This window comes from Balaenoptera acutorostrata, chromosome 14, assembly GCF_949987535.1.
Source record: "Balaenoptera acutorostrata chromosome 14, mBalAcu1.1, whole genome shotgun sequence".
NCBI classification, from domain to species: domain Eukaryota; kingdom Metazoa; phylum Chordata; class Mammalia; order Artiodactyla; family Balaenopteridae; genus Balaenoptera; species Balaenoptera acutorostrata.
This window is the reverse complement of record NC_080077.1, coordinates 31,099,955-31,118,851: the sequence shown is the minus strand read 5'-3', so window position 1 is coordinate 31,118,851 and position 18,897 is coordinate 31,099,955. Positions and strand designations below refer to the sequence as shown.

The window sequence follows — 18,897 nt, the reverse complement described above, 5'->3', positions numbered from 1 at the left end:
ATAACTGTTCACATTTTTAAATGAAACTCAGATATGCAGAATTTGAATTAATCACAATTAATCATGCCATACGTCTTACTTGCTTTATTCGTTTGTAACATAATGAATACCCATGACTGTGAATAGCTTGACAATAGTGTACATACCCCTATATTCTGCTTTCTGCCTATCACCTCAGGTAACTACTATATTGAATTTTGTGTTTATCAGTTTTTGTATTCTTTTAATAGCTTTATTGTGTATGTTTGTATGATTAAATCAAAATATTGTTGGGTTTGTTTTTTGAATTATTTATAAAATGAGTATCATGCAATTTGTTGTCTTTTAGAATTTGTTTTGCTCTTGTTTTTCCACTCAATTTTATACTATATGTAACTGTAGTTCATTCATTTTCACTGCTATATAATAATCTTTTCTCCTATCAATAGATATTTGAATTATTTCTAGTTCTTTTGCTATTATGAATGGTGCTATTTTGAATATTCTTGGAGCTCCTTTCTGCCAATTTTTAATTCAGACACAAAAATTAATCTTTTTTTATTGTAGCTTATGTCCATTTCTTAATATACTGTACTAAGACCTCTAGAACAATGTTGAGACATTATTATAAAATAATGAAGCTGCTTTTAAAACAAAACGTTTGCCTCTTCTGACACTTAAAAAGTCTTTTAGGGACTTGCCTGGGGGTCCAGTGGTTAAGACTTCGTGCTTCCACTGCCGGGGGTGTGGGTTCGATCCCTGGTTGTGGAACTAAGGTCCTACATGTCATGCAGCCAAAAGAAAAACAACCAAAAAAAGTCTTTTAAAGATGATACAGATCAAAACCTTTTGGAGCTCCTTTCTGCCAATTTTTAATTCAGACACAAAAATTAATCTTTTTTTATTGTAGCTTATGTCCATTTCTAGCAAATAAAGACTACAGTTTATCACCCAACCAAATAGCTGAGACTTTGCTTGAAATGTTTCTTACTGTTTTTGAAAATGCAATTCACATTAAGGATTTTTCTTTTAAATGTGTATCAGCCATTTTAATCCGTAAGAAAAAAAAAAAATAGAGTTGGTTTTCCATGAGTCTGATTACTCCTCTGAATCACTAAAGTGCTCCCTTTGGCAGCTCTCATTGTCAGTCAAATTCTTCACATTGACATTTTCAGTTTACACTGTATGCTACACCGTTTCCACTTTATTTTTACTCATATCCTCCCGTACCCCAAACGCACATGAATAAAGTAGATTTTAAATGAATAATTTTTATACTACAAAAAAAGAGAGGAATTAAGAAAAGAAAGAAAGGAGGGAAGGAGGGAGGAAGAAAAGAAATGGAGGAGGTGTGGAGGGAGAAACAGGAGCATGGTGATTTGCTGTATCAGCTAAACAGAAACAGTGACATGAAATGCTGTGATCTGAGCTCAAAGTTGACAGTCGGATATATTTTAAAATTTTATCTCTCCAATTATGAAGCAGGTCGACAATGGCAAAGTTAATTGTAAATGATAATAATAACATAATAATAATTTGAACTTATTGACAATGTACTATAAACTAAATATAGCACATTATATGAATAGTTGACAAATATAATCTCATTTTATTTCCAAAAACCTCATTTCATTTCCATTAACATTTTGGAGAGACTGCGAACATGTTGGTATTACTCAGGTCTGTATCCTTAGCATTTAGCTAACACAATGATGGGCATATAACAGGTGCTCAATAAATACTTGTTATGTGAATGAATAAATTATTTAATGAATGAGTTAGTCTTGACAACAGCTCTGGAAGTTACATATTACCCATTTACAAATGAGAAAACTGCAATTTAAAAAGGTTTAATTAGTTGCTTTCTGCTGTTGAACATGACTAAACAGCTAATAATAACCTGTGTTTGAATATAGACTCAAGCCAATACGTTTCCAGGGTACGTCACCAGCAGTGATTCTGCTTTCTTTTATTTGTAGTCTTATTTGATGGGGGTTACAGAAATGATGAAGAAGAGAATTTAGATGATTCAATTACCCAGGTATTGACCACCATTTTTTACTTCGCTTCTTTACTAGAACTAACATTAATCTAGCTGTACATACTCAAATTTAGTATTGTGGTAATCCCACCTCTACTCTACTACACGTAAAGCAGGTGTTAGTGTGGTATTTTGTTGTGTTATGTTTTATTTTATTGTTCCTTGTAATGTGAACCATGGAAGAAAAATCAATGGATTACCTGTGTGTTTCTGCTTATTCTCCCAACTTTTAATAATTTTCTGTGCTTGGGAGAATATACAGACAAAATGAAAACGTTAGACCATTTAAAAATAAAGATATCAACACATTTCAAGCCTATGATATCACTGTTCACAAACTCTTCTGTTTGTCAAAAGTAAAGTCTTGTGAGAATTGCAAATAACAGTAATTAAATGTGTTGATTGGATATTTACCAATGTCCCTGGCACTTCATTTACAGTTTGACACTTTGAAGCTGCAATTCGAGCCCATAGTCCAAAGAGACCAGTATAAGCAGCATTTCTCTCTTTGCTCTCATTTGCTAAACTTTTGAGTAAATAGAGACCAGAGGGCATCATTAACACATCGGTTGTTCTGCCTTGATTGTGACGGGAAATAATATCACACTATAAGTCATTGGGGAAGTAGTTGTACTTAGTGGAGATAGGAAAACATTTATCACAGAACTTTATTTGAGGAACCAAATGTTTGGGGAATTCTCAGACTATTAAGCAAAGTGTAAATCTGAGAAAGAAAACTTTAGCTGATGCAAGAGAGGCAAAAGAGTGACCTCTTAGTCTATCTTCTTATTTGATGTAAATATGTTTGCAGAGCTGGCATCATGAGTAAAAACCAAACAATCATTTATCTGGAAGGTTTCAGAAATCTCAGAAAAACCATTCAACTAACAAACATCACACCTCAACTCTGGTTGGCTGATACAAGAAAACTCTTAATTAAATACTCATTTTGTTTGTCCCTTAATGATTAATTTCAAATTTTAGAGTTATGAGTAAATTACATACATAGAATAAATTAAGATTCTGTGTCAACAGAGGGTATAATACTGGATGAAGCCAACTTTTTTCTTAGCAATAAGAATTCTTTTGCTTGTGTTTGTTTGTGGCCTTTGTCATCTATTTTCACTGAATTGTGAGCATACGTTATAAACAGTCCTTATGACTTTAATTTCTTCAATGATTGGAGCTGACCTGATGCTTCCCTGGTATGTTGCAGGCTCACCATAAAACCTTACTGCCAAAAACGCCTTTCTTGCTATAGGTGTTACTAACAGCGTACAATAGTGGATTTGGGGATTTCATAAAAAGAAAATTTTTTAACCATGGGGGCAAACATAGGTTTGTCAAATGAGATCCTTGTTAAAATCTTCTGTCTATTATTACCATATTTTCATAAAAGAAAAGAACATCTTAATTCTGGAAATTTAGTAAGGACATGATCTTAGACAAAAGACAGTCTATTAAATTGAATAAGTATTCCATAATGAAAAACTCACTACATTGTGTTTATTTTCTCACTTTATAATGATCTGTAAAAAGTTTGTCACAGCCAACACTAATCCTCAGACTGGGAGGATTTGGGAATCCCTGAGTTAGATGGTCAAGGCACCATTAGTTTGAGAAAATAACATTAAAATGCTTAAATTTTAAGATACAATTTTAGAAATAGTTTTTCCCTTGCTGGTTTAAAAATGTTGCATTCAAATCAGTTAGTTATCTTTCCTCTCTCCCTTCCTTGAACAAATGTTCCTAGAGCAACTATTCTGGCCCAGGTCCTATGGCAGGTGCTGGAGATAAGTGAGCCCCTGCCCATAGAAGCTCACAGCCAGGGCTTCTGAGCTCATTTCTCAGTTTCAAATACATTATTCTCCTAAATTTTCACTGTACTATATGAACTTTAAAATTTTTAATTCCTTTTTCTTAAAGATCTAAGGCAATGGTTCTTAGAAGAAACGTAATCCAAAGAACCTGGGTTGCGGTTTGAAATTGCAGATTTCTGAGTCTCAGTCCAATCAATCCCAAATAATTCGAAGGCAGTTACATCAGCCTGGGTAGTAGCCCATAAGCTAAGTCTAGATAGCAGTTTCAGAACAAATTTTTAAATAACTTAACTGCTAAAATATTTTTCTGTTCATAAAGAATACATATTTATTGTCAGAATTAAACCTGTACAGGCACATCTGCTTCAACTTGGCTGGGGATAAAATTATGAGTCCCCATAGTTGCTCCATATTCCCCCCTCCCACTTCCTGAAATAAGAAAGAGAGTGGAGTTTGTAGCCAGAACAGACTTGGACTAAAATCTGTCTCTAACTGTCATTAGCTCTATCCCCTTGGGTACCTTATTATCCCTGATTCATCTATTCCCCTAAAAAAACGTGCATTGAATGACTTCTCTGTGCCAGGTGTACCCTGAGTACAGGGTACAATGATGAATAAGACACAGTCTCTTAACTTCCGCAATCTACACTCCAGTGTGAACACAGCCAGGGAGTGTACTGATGGGAAAGGCAAGACATATTTGGAGAGTTCAGAGAAGACCTCTATCTGGTCTTAGAGGATTTAGATAGCTTCCTGGAGAGGTAACCCTCAAGATAAGTCTTTTAAAATGAGTAAATGTCAGCCAGTTAAGGGAGGTGGGGTTGCGGGGAAGGGGGCTTTTCAGGCATGGCGGCTGCAGGAGCAAAGACACAAGGAGGGAAAGCACAGGAACCACGAGGAAAGCTGGGACTTGAACACAGGCTTGTCTGGTTTCAAAGCCTGTGGACGTCCCTCTGTGCAGGGAGCTTCAGAACTTTGGCTCTACACCAGCATGCCTCAGGGCTTACACAAGGTGCTCGTCCAAGTTCATTAGCTAGGTAGACAATAAATAGTTACTGTGCAGCTAGATATCAATAGTATATATGCAGAACTGTAGAATAGAATATGTAGTTACTTTATGTATATGTATTTTTTATAGAAATTATTTCTAAAGAAATAAAAATTCCCACACTCTTTCAAATATACTAAATGCCAAACATTGCACATCACAGACTAATGCAGAAATGTATCACCAGGTTAACTTCTTTCTGCATAGACCTTGGAATAAATCTTCTACTATTCTTTTGTATAATTTTAATTGTAGAATTTATTAGAATTTATTTTCTTGACATAGGGGCTTCGTGTCCATGTTATTTCTATTTCTATTACAGCTCCCCCTCAGCAGTCAAGGTTGAGAAACACTACTTTAACACACTGCATTGTGAAAATATTGACCAATAAACAAATTTTAGAGCTTATCGTCACAGTTAATGCTTATCTGACTGGTATATTTATGAAGAGGAAAGTTTGCCATTGATAAGCCATTGTGAGTGGCTGAATTTAAGCTTCTAAATCACTTTAATTGATAAATATGCTGAGAACTTTTAATTTGTGTGATTTCTTCCTCCTGAAAAAAATCAAAGGCAAAAACAAATTAGATGCTGAGGTTGATATGACTTTACAGTAGAACTAGCCTCAATGGAACACTCTAACCAAATTAGAATGTTAGAGCAACATAAATTGACTGGGAGCTTAGAGACTTGGGAAAGAGGTTTTAGGAGGAGGAGGAATGTGGGACAGAAGGTCAGGACCTGGCAAAGACAAATTTACTTTCTCTTAATACCTGTTTACAGTTGACCATGTACTCAATGACCTGTGTTGAAACACTTTGGGAAATGCATATATAATTTATCTTTAAGAAAAATCTTCAGTCTGATTCTTACATCACCTAGCTTATTTGAGTGCAACATTCAAAGTATCTCTCTGAATAATGCTTTCTTTGGTACACTTTATAGTCTGCTAAATTTAAAAATATAAATCATTCTTTAAACACTTAAGTTAATGTTCACACTCTGGTTGACAATGTACAATTAACCAAATTGATTCACCAGAATCCACCAATTTACAGGAGTTTATATGGTTTGCTTTACTTTTTTGGCCAAAATTATTTACGACTCTCCAAAGATTGGATTATTGACTTCAATAACCAAGCTGAAAATCAGGATGGAACTTCCATTTTACTGATCTCTTAAGATGGCAATATTATTATTATAAAAAAATAAGTTCCAACAAACTCCTTGTTAATACATTTATTTTAATCTCTTCTTGAGTGGAAACATATGAATACGTCTCTTTGAGAGGACAGTGCAATATGAGACTGTTTCGAATGAACGTTGTCTGGACTAGGAAAGGAGAGTCATGTCGTGTTGTTGCAATTGCTTTCTTGGTGTTTACCGTAATATTGTATGTCAAGTTAAAGTTCTTTTCGTGTATGCAACCAAAAACTACTCCTACAGAGAATTCATTAGAAGACTATCTGGGACTCATGGAATCCATAAGAGAATGGATAAGTCAGTTTGGAAACGAATACTTGGGTATCTCTGGAGTCTGGGAAGCAAGAATTCCAACAACACCAAGAGCAGTCAGGTCACAGTCTTACCACATGGATAAGATGAAAACTCACAGTTTTCATTTGTTTGTTTTCTGCTAAAAATCACTGTCTTTTTCCCTTCACTTAAGATTCAATTTCCAAAGAAAGACCTTCTGAAAGTTTTAGTGTAGGTTATCCACCCATCTGTTTAGTTAAGGGGAAAGGCAGAGCCAGTTTCTTCATTACAGTTCCAACAGTTTATCCCTAGTTGGGATGGGAAAGTTCTCAAAAGCTAATTGGATTCCAGTTGGGAAATGGATTCTGGGCAACCAAAAGACCAAAATTCCTTCTGCATGAGGGAATGGTAGCTAGAATAAAGCTGGGAATAGGGAAAGACAAAGTTGTTTCTTCTTGTTTTGCTGAGAGGATGGGTTATGGGTTGTTTTTTATTATGAGTATTAAAAACAGAGGTTACAAAGAGAAATAGGCTATAGGGGATTTAGTACTAAGTAAAAAAGGTAGAATTATCTGAGTCATGAACTTGTCCCGAGAAAAATGTGGGCTCAGTATTAAAACCTGAAGAGCAATTTAAAATAGATATGACAAGGATGACTCTTATCAACACTATCAATATCAATATTGCTCTAGATATTCTGACTAATGAAGTATGCAAAGAATGTAAATAAGAATAACTATTGGAAAGGAGATAAAATTTAGCATTATTTGAGGATAATATGACTATATAATGAAAACCCAAACAGGGCAACTGAAAAACTAAAATAAATTTTACTGTACACCAGCAATAATAATTACATAGAAAATATAATGACCTAAAAAAGATATATTCATAATAGGCAAAGCACACGCACACACACACACACACACACACACACATACACACACACAAAAGTACAAAACATCTAAGAATGTGTGGGAGCAAATGAAGAAAACCACAGAAACTTGCTCTAAGGTACAGAAAACTGTCTGAATGCTTTTGTTCTTTTTAAAAATTTAACAAAATGGTTTCACAAGTAGAAAAAGCCAAGGTAGTTTTTGAAACTAGGAGTGATTAGGGGCAACTTGTCTTACCATCTACTAAATGAAAAGGTTTTAAAAATGTTTTAAAAATCTACTAGAACAAAAATCTAGTCAGATCAATGGAACTAAATATACAGTCCTGAAATAGACTATAAAAGGTGGAAGGGTTTGTGAACAGAAATGTATGTACAGGAACATGCATTTTAGTTTCATTTAAAATTAGCTGCCTTACCCTAACTTACCCATGAGCATAAGTCACAGTTATTAAATAGATAAATTCAAATCCCTGGTGTTACTCAATGTAATAAAAATGACATGAAGTCTGGATGAGAAACAGCTCAACTGCATATGGATACTTATGATTAAGAATGTTGGCCCACTTCTATAAGGGGATCTTACTTGAAACCACTATTTTTCCTTTTTTTTTCTTTTGTATATGACACCTTAATAGATATGGCATATACTGTGTCCGATTATACCTCTTCTTATCCCTCATGTTTAGCTGCTTTGATGGATAGCTGCTTCTCTTTCAGTGTAGCCTGGAGCCCAACAAGTGAATTTGTTTTACTTCATAAGGCTTGTGTTTTGAGTTCTACCACACCAGCCACGACCTTGAAATATGGTGAAATCCTTCCAGACATTTTCATGAGCTTCAGTAACAGGTAACAGGAATTAATTTCTATTGTTTGAAAAAAAAAGAATCAAAATGAACTGAGTGGTCAACGATGGGAAAATGGTTAAAAAAAAAATTTATGCATCCATACAATGTAACATTATACAGTCACCAAAAAATGAAGTTTTTAAGAATTTTGAATGATATGGTTCTTTCAGGAAGTGAGCTCTGAGTGATATTTTAATTTCATTTTGTTTCTATGTGATATATTATTTTTATTTTTAACTTTATTTTCTAAATTTCCTACAAGTATGAAAATCAGAAAAAACATATTTTAAAAATATAAAAATCAAGAGATTTAAGAATTAGAATATATAAATAAGAATTAGTGATAAATAGCAAATTATGTGTAAACAATTACTTAATAGTAACATTTAATGTATACTTTTAGTTGATTTTACAAAAAAGCATATATATTCAAGCAAATGAATGACAAATCTCTTCTAATTTGCAGCCCCAAATGTAGCCTCTTAGTTTCCACCACTGAACAGCTGAGTAAGGTACCACTGTCAAGTTCATGGCAGTTCATGTAGGGGCAGGAGAAGTTCTTTAAAATATAAGTCCCTAAATTCTGGGCTTGTAAAGCTTCAATATGTATAATAAGAATGGCAAATAGGAAGCAAGATATAAGCATCATATCTAACTACACAGTCTTTGACCCTAATACTTGATAAAAACCCTTGTAGCTGGTGCATGTGGTTGATATTATGTTGTGTTCATAAATATGATCACCAACTGTTTGGCAAAACAGTAAAGTCTAATAATTCTATGGATTTAATTCTAAAAATAATTTACATCTAGATGAATCTTTTTGGAAAATTTTACCAAACAGAATCATCTTCAGTGCTCTTCTGAACCAGGGATAGAAAAATGCATAAACCATTGGATTTAAAGTGGAATTCAAGTAGCCAAACCAAATCAATGCATCATTCAGGATGGGTGGAATAGTATAGTCCAGGAAAGGATCCATGACTGTGCAGACAAAGAAAGGACACCAGCATGTTAAGAAAACTCCCATCACAATCCCTAAAGTCTTCGTAGCTTTCCTTTCTTTGCTTCGTGAAATTCCATTTTTCTCTTCCAACCCAATTCGAAACTTCTGATTTGCATCATTAATTGATCTTGCCTGCCCTTTCGCTATGAAATATATTCTACAATAGATGCATATCATAATAGAGCCAGGTATATAGAAAGAAGTCATAAAGGCCAGAACCCCAGATGTTTTGCTGAAGAAGACAGAGCAACTCCCTATGCAGTGAATGTGTTTGTAATACATCTCCTCAGCTCCTTTGAAGTTTAGCTCCAGAAAGATCATTCCAAATGCAAAAAGAGCAGGAATACTCCAACTAATGAAGATCATCACAAAAATAACCAAGATGTTGATCTTAGTTTTGTATCTCAATGGGTCACACACAGCATAGTAGCGGTCAATGGAAATGAAGGACAAATGAAAAATTGATGCTGAGCTCAGCATAATATCAGTGCTGGTGTGAATTTTACAGAAGACTTCTCCAAAATACCAGCAGTGCTCAACGGATCTCACCATACTATAAGGCATGACCAGGCACCCCAGCAGAAAGTCCACAGTGGCCATGGAATGAATGAGCCAATTAGTTGGGGTATGAAGTTGCTTGAAGTGTGATATAGAAATAATAACTATTAGATTGCCAACCACTGTGGTCAGAATTATGAGCACCATTAAACTGTACAGGGAAGCACGGACGTCATTCGACCAGCTGGTTTTCACACAGGAGATATTAATTATATTGTGGCAAAAGGACATCATTCCTGAGGGCTATGCACTAGTTATTATCTTTTCCTTTGTGTGTTGAGGAGTCTTTCTTCGAAATCCATGATCAGGCTAGAGTTCCTTCTTTTATTTCCATATATGTATCCCAGAAACCTGGGAGGAAAAAAGAAAGGAAATCATCAGCAATTTGATTCTTCTCACTTTTAACACATTTACCTATTACTTCCTGCTGAAAAATGATTATTTTGGAAAGAGCTTTTATTTCCAAGTTTAGTTCAGTAGTTCAGTTCTACAATTATTTTTAACATCTACTTGATGCTGGTCACTGTGCTGGAAATGCAAAGCTGAATTATTCGTTTGAAATATATGATTCTGTAATTCTGTAACACTCAGCTAAATTCTCGAATTTGCAATACATTTTTCAATACACGTATAATACATATTATGTGTAATATATAATATGTTATATAATTATGTATTATAAATATAAGAAGAGGGGGAGAGAGAGAGTTTGGAAGAAGAATGTAAATTCTGGCTATCAATGAACAACCTGTCACTATATTGTGAAAATGCTGGAAAATAACAACAAGTCTTAGAATTCCAGGAGTCTCTCCTCCTCTTTGGCTCTTATTCCCTCTGGGCTGACAGTTTAGATCAAGACCGCATAGAAATCGAAACTTATCCAAAACTAGAATTGGAGGAATAAGATATTTAGGAACTAAAATGCATATTTTAGTAAATTTGAAATATCTCTCCCCCTAATCCCTTTCTGCCTTCTCTTCTCAGGAGGAAACATATTCATATCAAGTACATCTGTAAGATTTATTTCAATAAACACCCAGGCTCACTTTATGACGGAACAAATTGCAGACTAAATCTATTTATATTATCTGAACTCTGTAATATTTGAATTATAATTAAAATTTTGCTAAAAGAATGATGGAGTTTTTACTATGAAATTTGTGTTCACTCAACTAAACTATCATTTAGAGTTATAAATCTTTTACTTGGACTTTTTTTCCTCACTATTTCCCCCCTTTTCTTCTTTCTCTTACTTTTGCTGTTGACATTAAAGGAACCAAACAACACACCTGTAGTCAGTGTTTAGCAGTGTTTGCTCATAATTACTACCAGTCAAGAAAACATTCCTACCTGATATCACATTGAGTAGCTTTACTCAGCGGGAACTAGGGTCCAAAAATAAGTAAGGGAAGATGGGGGGGAAAAAACTGGTTGTTTAGTTTTAGAAGACTACCTTCATAGATGATGAAAAAGTCATCTGACAACTTTGTATGCCGTGTTCTTCATTCCCAGATAAAAACCAAATGGCTTCCTTCTCATAATGGTACATCCTGGTTTTAGAGAAATAGAGCCTGAAGCATGGTATCTGGGAAATTATTGATAATACCAATGACATTTCAGAAGAGTAAGTTGTCTGACCAACTTCAAGAACATTACACATCAGTTTTGTGCAAGTATTTTTTGTTATAATTTATTTTTAAATAGATTGACTTGTTTAAATAAATGCCCTATGATGATATTGAGTTGAGTGCTTATCTAAAAACATGACATAATAGTGTTTTTGCTTCTTTTCTTCCAGCTCTAAAAATTTAGCTAGCTAGAAATGATTACTCTCTGTATATAAAAATTACCAAGTTGAACATACAATAGTAATAAGGAAAGTTAATAAATCTCTCTTTAATTACCTAGCTAAGCAAACAGTTCTGTGCAAATGATCTAATCACCTAATGTTTGAAAATGACATATGATTTAAAAATATATTGGTAAGTGTTATAGTTTAAAGTAGATCTGTCTAACACGACAGGAACTCACTGGTTGAGCGGCCCCAACTTCCCAATAATGGGCCATCAGCGCTAATTTCACCATGCCCTTTGTCTCTGGCTCCTTCAACCACCCATCTCTAATGGTTCAGACTCTCAATCCCAAACTTTTCTATACAACTCCTAATGTGAACCCATCTCCCAATCTACCTACCCATTACCCGCCCCTCCCCAAAACCCTTCAAAGTGTGCCTTCCAGAACTCATGGTCATCACCCTACTTCCTCAAGCTCTTTACTAAATGCTTCCCTCTCTTTGTTCTAACTAAAAGTGTCTTTCCCCTGAGGATATCTCATCCCCCACAGACTTGTCAAAGGCAGCTGTTTTCTCACCTGTATCCCTAGCTACCCTTTATATTACAGGACTTTGAGGGAAACTAAGCATCCTCTTGTACTCATTGACATTGAGGATAATTTTCCCTCTTTCCTTCCTAACCTCCACCCCTTGCAAACTCTGAAGCTCTGTGTTCAAACTATACCTCTTCTTGCTGCAGACCTCAGACTTCCAAGTCATTTCTCTCTGTCTTGAAGATGTTAACTCCTAGTCTACCGTCACTTTCTCCAAGGCTACTCCTGCCAAAGTTCTTGATAATTTTCTTGTCCACATAAATGATCCAATAATGGACTTTCAAGTGTTTAACCCTCTGTCTTCCAACAAGCATGTCCTCCACTCCATTTCATCTCACACTTTCATAGCCATCCCCAGAATCTGCCATTATCGATAATGAAGCCATTCCAAATGATTAATTTCAAGTTCCACCCTCTGTCTTCCCAGCCCATGCCACTAGTGCTCTACTTCCAACACTTGTTCAACCTGCTTGAAGCCCATAATTCATTTATTTTATCACCTTTTCACTGTTCCTCATTTACCTACACTCACCTCTTTACCTAGCGTAGATTCCAAAATTTTTTAGCATTATTTTAAACTCTCTCCCATTAATACACTTTTCTGGCTAAACTTGACCCCTTGTTAAATGGAGTTTGCCTCTTACTGTACTCCTACACACGTGCAACTGAATATGATGGAGAAAAACACACAATCGGCCTCAGATTAAATTCATGACAGGTATGAACCATTTGAACTGCTCAAGAATCCTACTCAGTTCCCTATTACTTTCATTCTCCCACTCTTTGAGATGACTATTTCATACCACCTCCTTCCTTCAATCTCAAATACTTTCCTCATCCTCATTCTCAGTTAATGACCTTGTATCTTGTTTCACTGAGAAAATAGATGCAATCAGAAGAGAGTGTCCATATTCCCACCTCTACCCCTACACCAGCTTACATCTGTTCATATACTCAGCCTTCCGTCTTATTACTACAAATGAACTGACCATCTCCCATTAGAGCCGCCCCTTCATATGTGTCCTATAGGCACCCTTTCATGCCTGTTCAAGAATATACCCTCCAATTCTCCTCTATCCCCTGAATCTTCAGGAGTTCTCTTCTAAATAATTACCTCTAGTATTCAAAAAATGTAGTAATAGTCCATCTTAAAAAGAATTATTTTAAACCCACATCTTTCAGTTATCACCTTATTTATCCCCTTTATGAAAAAAGAAAACCTCTTTGAAAGAGTCATGTCGACTCCTTGTCTTCAGTTATTCTCTTCCTAACCTTTTGAATCCACTCCAATGAGACTTTTGTCATTAACACTTCACCAAAACAATCTTAACCATATTGTTCTATATTACTAAACTCACTGGTAAACTCTCAGTCTTCATCTTGATGACCCCTCAGTTACTTCTTGAAACAATTTCTTCCTTGGCTCCAACTCACCTCCCTCTTGGAGCTCTGTTAACTTACTAGCTCCTCTTTATAGTCTCATTACTGGTTCTTCCTCAACTCACCGGCCCTAAGGCTAGTCCTTGGTTCTCTTCTCTATTTACAGCTTCTCCCTAGGTTATTTCCTATAGTCTCATGACTTTAAAAAAAAGTCTCAAATGAATACCTCCAGCCTTGACTTCCCCCCTTGAACTCTGAACTAAAATTTCCTGCTGCCTGGAGAATATCACCACTTATCATGTCTAAAGCCAAGTCTCTAATCTCCCCCATTATATGTATTCAACTCCTCTTCCTCCCTAACATCTAGAAATGGCAACTCCATTCTTGAAAATCTTCAGTCCCAAACACTGAAGTAATTCTTTACTTCTCTCTCTCACACTCAACAATGTAGCCAATCCATCAATAAATACCTTGACTCTTCATTGAAAGTATGTCCAGAATCAGACCATTTCTCGTCACTTGTACCATAGCCATAAACTTATCACTAACCACTGTCAAATTAGTAGCCTCCCAACAGGTTTCCTGGCTTCTCCTCCTTTTTTCCCCTTCCTTTTTGATTTACTTTTAGTGTCTTGACTTAACATATAGCTTCTAAGCCAAGAAGGGGTGAATTGTTTCCCTCCTCACTACTCTTTCATAAAACGTAAAGAACGTGAATGAATTCTGTGGAAGGTGTGGAGAGTATGTTCAATAGAAGATGTTGACAGAGGAGAAGATTGTTCTGTTTACAACCAGGTGTGAGAATTCATTATAAAGCAAAAGGAAAGGAGGTCCACAGTATCCTTTGAAAAAGACAATCATGGAGTCGGGAGAGGAAAGTCATAGCCTTTTAAAAACCAAGCTGCAATCACTGGTGTCCAGGGGAATAGAGCCTGGGAGAGGCAGAAGCTGTACAGGCTTAGATGAGGAATTCCGCAGCATGCCCAACCCTTAACAGGAGAATGTCACCTGAGTTCCAAAGCGGTTTTAGGGAGAGGTCAAGATCTCCTGCCCCTTACCACGAGGAAACGGGAAGCCCTTCAAGGAAATGACAGCAGAATGGCCTGGAGTTGCAATAGTGTAGAACCTTCCACCAGGTATAGGTACTTGTATGTCCTTACCCGAATGCACAAGCTAAACAGACATATAAAAGTAGTCCCCAAGCAGATAATGTGGAGCAGTTAATTTCCTGGGGAGTTCAAGGCAGAGGCCACTTGATACCTTAAAGGAAACTAAGAATAAACACTGTTTATCTGGGAGAAGACCAATCCAGGTAGAGGGGTCAGCAAGTGCAAAGGCCCTGAGGTGGGAGCATGCCTAGTATGTTTGCAAAATAGCAGATGTCAATGTGGTTGGAACAGAGCAAGCAAAGCAGAGAAAAATCGATGGAGGGGCCAGAGAAGCTGCACAGGGCTACACTGAATAGGGCCCACAGTAAGAATTTCAGCTTTGCCTTTGAGTGAGAAAGGAAAACATTGGAGGGTTTTGAATCCAGCAACATGCTCTGACAGATTCTAACAGATTCACTCTGGCTGCTGTGTTGAGAACAGGGGCAAAGGGCAAGGACAAAGTGAGATAATTAGGAAGCCGCTAAAATAACCTGGTGAAAGAAGATGGTGGTTTGGACCAGGGCAGTGGTCAAGTTTGGATATGTTCTGAAGGTACAGCAGGCAGGATTTGCAGATAGACTGAATATGTGTTGGGAGAAAGTTATCAAGGGAAATAGCAAGGCTTCTGGTCTGGGCAGCTTGAAGGGTGGAGGTCCCACTTACTGAGATGGGAAGATGGCGGTTAGAGAAGGGTAAGAAGGAGGAAGTCAAGAGTTCAGTTTTGAACTTGGAGGCTGGGGCTGTGTGCTGAATAGCATGGCCTTTAGTACCCAGCTGACTTTGTTTAAGTCTGGGGTGGGCCATTCACTAGTCTTGTGGCCTTGGACATTCTACCCAACCTCTTGGGGCCACAGTTTGATAATGTGGAAAAAAAGTCTATTTCCTGGGCTTTTATGAGGCTGAAATAAGTTAATATTTGTAAAGTGCTTATAATAATATCTTGTACATAGTGTTTATCAAATAAATAAACATCCAAGGGGAAGGTTAAGGGTGTGTTGAGGGAAGGTATAAGAACCATCACGAGGCTTTTTGAAGACTACATGTATATTTAAATCAATATAAAAAAGATATACTCTAGACTGTCACTATGGGCAGAGGGAGGAGGGGGGTGAAGGGTGAACAAAAAATAAGATGAAATGGAACAAACAGAAATAGTGTGTCATAAGGGAATAGACGGCTTTATTCACTGCTATGGCCCCAGGGCCTGGAAAATGTGTACTGAGCACCAAAATGAATAAAGGATTGAATGAATGAACAAATAAACTGAGGGGTTCATTAGCTCAATTCTGTGCTCCCTGGGGCCAATAAAACTTAAGGCACGTACGCATAGCATGGATCTGATTCCAAAGATAAAGGAAAAATCTTATAGGCATTCAGATAGAAATTCCTTGATTGCGGTGATGGTATCACAGGTGTTTTGATAAGTCCAAACTCATCAAATTGTACACATAAATTATGTGCAGTTCTTTGAATATCAATTATAACTCAATAATGCTGTTTTTAAAAAATAAAAAAAGGAAGATCAGCCTAACACAGGGATTCTCATCTGTAACTTTGGAAGCCAGAGGGCAGTGGAATGAGCTTAGAAACTATTAAGGAAATAGGATGGCAACTCCACAATCCTATATTCGGCCAAAATAGTAATCATATGAAGGCAGAAAAAGGACAGCAAATATATGTCTATGACCACCTTCTGAAAGTCTCTAGAACATATTCTAACAATATAAAAATTAAATCAAAACAAAAATTTCTAAATAGCAAAAGATTAAGAGTAAAAGCAACAATAGTGAGTAATATTATCTAAATAGGGATTTAGTTTATATCAAAAAGAATTATGATAATATGACACAATACAATGCTGTTAAAAAAGGATTTTTGAAATGGAAAAAACAAATTTCAAGAAAACACATAATATTAACCTGGAATTTAAATTTTCAACTGTGTATAAAATAGATAACTAGCAAGAACCTGCTGTATAAAAAAAATTAAATTAAATTAAAAAAAATTTTTTCAACTATGTCAATAACCCCTAGTTGTTAACAGCATTGGTGACTAGCTGGCAAGTTAATCTTCTTGACTGGATTGTAAGATGCATAGCTAATCATTTAATTTTGGAAAATTTCTCCAGCTGTATTTTTTGAAGTTTAAAATGCCAAATTGTTTGATCCAGCAAATGTTTGGTGCAATGATTTTCATGACAGCAACAAAAGTAAAAAGTAAAATTGTCCGAACTTATATCAGACACATAAACCTCAGTAGATATATGTTCAACAAGATGTCAAATTGGAAGAGTTGGTTCTTTTTATAATAAGACATAGAAAGATGTCAATGAGATCCTGTCAAGTAAAGAAAAAAAATTGCAGTGTTTTAAAATACCATATACAGGGACACACACACACACACACACACCTACACATACACAGAGGCACACACATTAAAGCAGGAAGTCATTCAGAAATGTGCCAGGATTTTTCCCACCAAATACTATTTGTGCAAATAAGATTTTAGTTCTGTAGTTTAGTATATAGTAACAATAAGATACAGTTTAATTTTAAAACCTGAAAAATCTCCATGAAGACTCCTTTATTACATTAAAACCAGCCAACAAACACAACATGGAATTTTCTTCTTCATTTACAAGGAGAGGAGATTTTAAAAAATCATGTTTCAACTTTTCAAACTTTCTAGCTTCACACAGGTGAATTTTTAATAAAAGTGAAATATTTTTAAAAGCACATGTAAAGCAAACTATTTAAAAATATGTAACTATTTTTATCCTCTCCTACTAATATGACAGAAGCCTTGTGAATCTTCCCAATAAATGATCCTAAATTTTAATGTATGAATAACTATGAAACCATTGATAGGTCTTATTCTCTCGAGCACTCTCCCTGTAAAAGATTACCTGGGCCTCCAGGCTAGTCTGTGTGATTTGGCGAGGCCGTTCATCGCCTTCAGACCTACCTTTTCAGGAAAGGGTTACAGAGCGAGTGGATGAGCAGAAACACAACCTTTGGGAGGAAGCCGTCTGCACGTGTCTCCCGTACACCTGCTGCAGCTCGAGCCACTGTGGCTCTATGATAGACCGCAGTTAACGCAGACAGAATGACGCAGAAATTAAAATCTGAAAAAGATAAGCTGATAATAAATCTTTCTGAAACAAGGTAACAGTATACTATTGAGAAAGATAAGTGGAAGGTGCTTATATTCTAAACCAGCATCAGGAAGCTAGCAGTGAGCAAACTAGAGAAGGTAAATATTACCATTACTTTAAAAATAGTCTCAAGCGTGAACCTCCAGGAACCACAGTCATGGGTGTTAACAGCATATAAATGAAACCGCATGTCCATTAAAACTGCCTTAATTGTTGATTGATTTGAAAAAAAGTACTCCTGTATTAGACATCTGTACAATGCAGATAATAGCACTAAAAAAAAAAACAAAAACCTCACTTCCAAAATAGATGACTTGTACCTGACAAAGGAATATTTTTAAAAATCAGACTATATTTAAACCCACTAACATCTTATAGTTAGAAAATAATTTAAGGCAGTGGCTTTCAAAATTTTTTAACCACGATAGGAAAAAAATGCATTTTAGATGACTCAATACACTTGTAAGTACACATTTGTAACAGAAGCAAATGTTTTCATTAAAAATATCCTTACCTCATTCAATTCACTCTAATACTCTCTATTTTATTCTATTTCATTGTTTTCAAATGAGTAGGGTTCCCATCTCAATAATGTTACTAATCACAATTAGAAAAACATTACTTTAGAGATTATATGATCATACATATTTAGCCCACCAATTTTAAAATTCCTATATATAAAACTTCCAAAATGACCCTCTTTTTAGACAAGGAGCCAGTGCCTTCAGTATAGCAAAATAAATAGCTGAACAAGTGTAGTTTCTCATCTATTTCTATCTCTCTGTTATTCTGCCAAAGGAAATCATAGGATCGTTATGACAGATTGATTATCGGTTCCAATTCTTACTCTCCTAGCATCTACACCTTTGTCTTTGCTTCACTGGGAGTGGAAGGTACTCCCCTGTCCTTTGAGCTCGAGCTTTGCCATTTGGCTTGTTTGGGCCAAAAGAATGTAGACAGAAATAAAAGTGTGCCAGTTCCAGCCTAGTCGTCAGGAGGGCTCAAGTGTTTGTGAATGTCCTCTGTGCCATCCCCATGAGGCGGACACGCCCCGGAGAAGCCCACTTGTCCAGGGAGGCTGAGAGGCGTGCAGAGCAGACTAGGGCATGGAGATATGCAGAATATGGCAGAGCCACCTTAGCTGACCCTACAGATTCA

The 18,897-nt window shown here is 36.0% G+C and overlaps 1 protein-coding gene across 1 annotated transcript; it reads right to left on the bottom strand.

Annotated features, from left to right (window-relative positions):
* Positions 1–8,886: 8,886 nt before the first annotated feature.
* On the bottom strand, positions 8,887–9,906 carry LOC103009665 (trace amine-associated receptor 1). Its single transcript, XM_007191107.2, has one exon. The coding sequence runs from the start codon at positions 9,904–9,906 to the stop codon at positions 8,887–8,889; it is 1,020 nt and encodes a 339-aa protein (XP_007191169.2).
* Between the last annotated feature and the right edge of the window lie 8,991 nt (positions 9,907–18,897).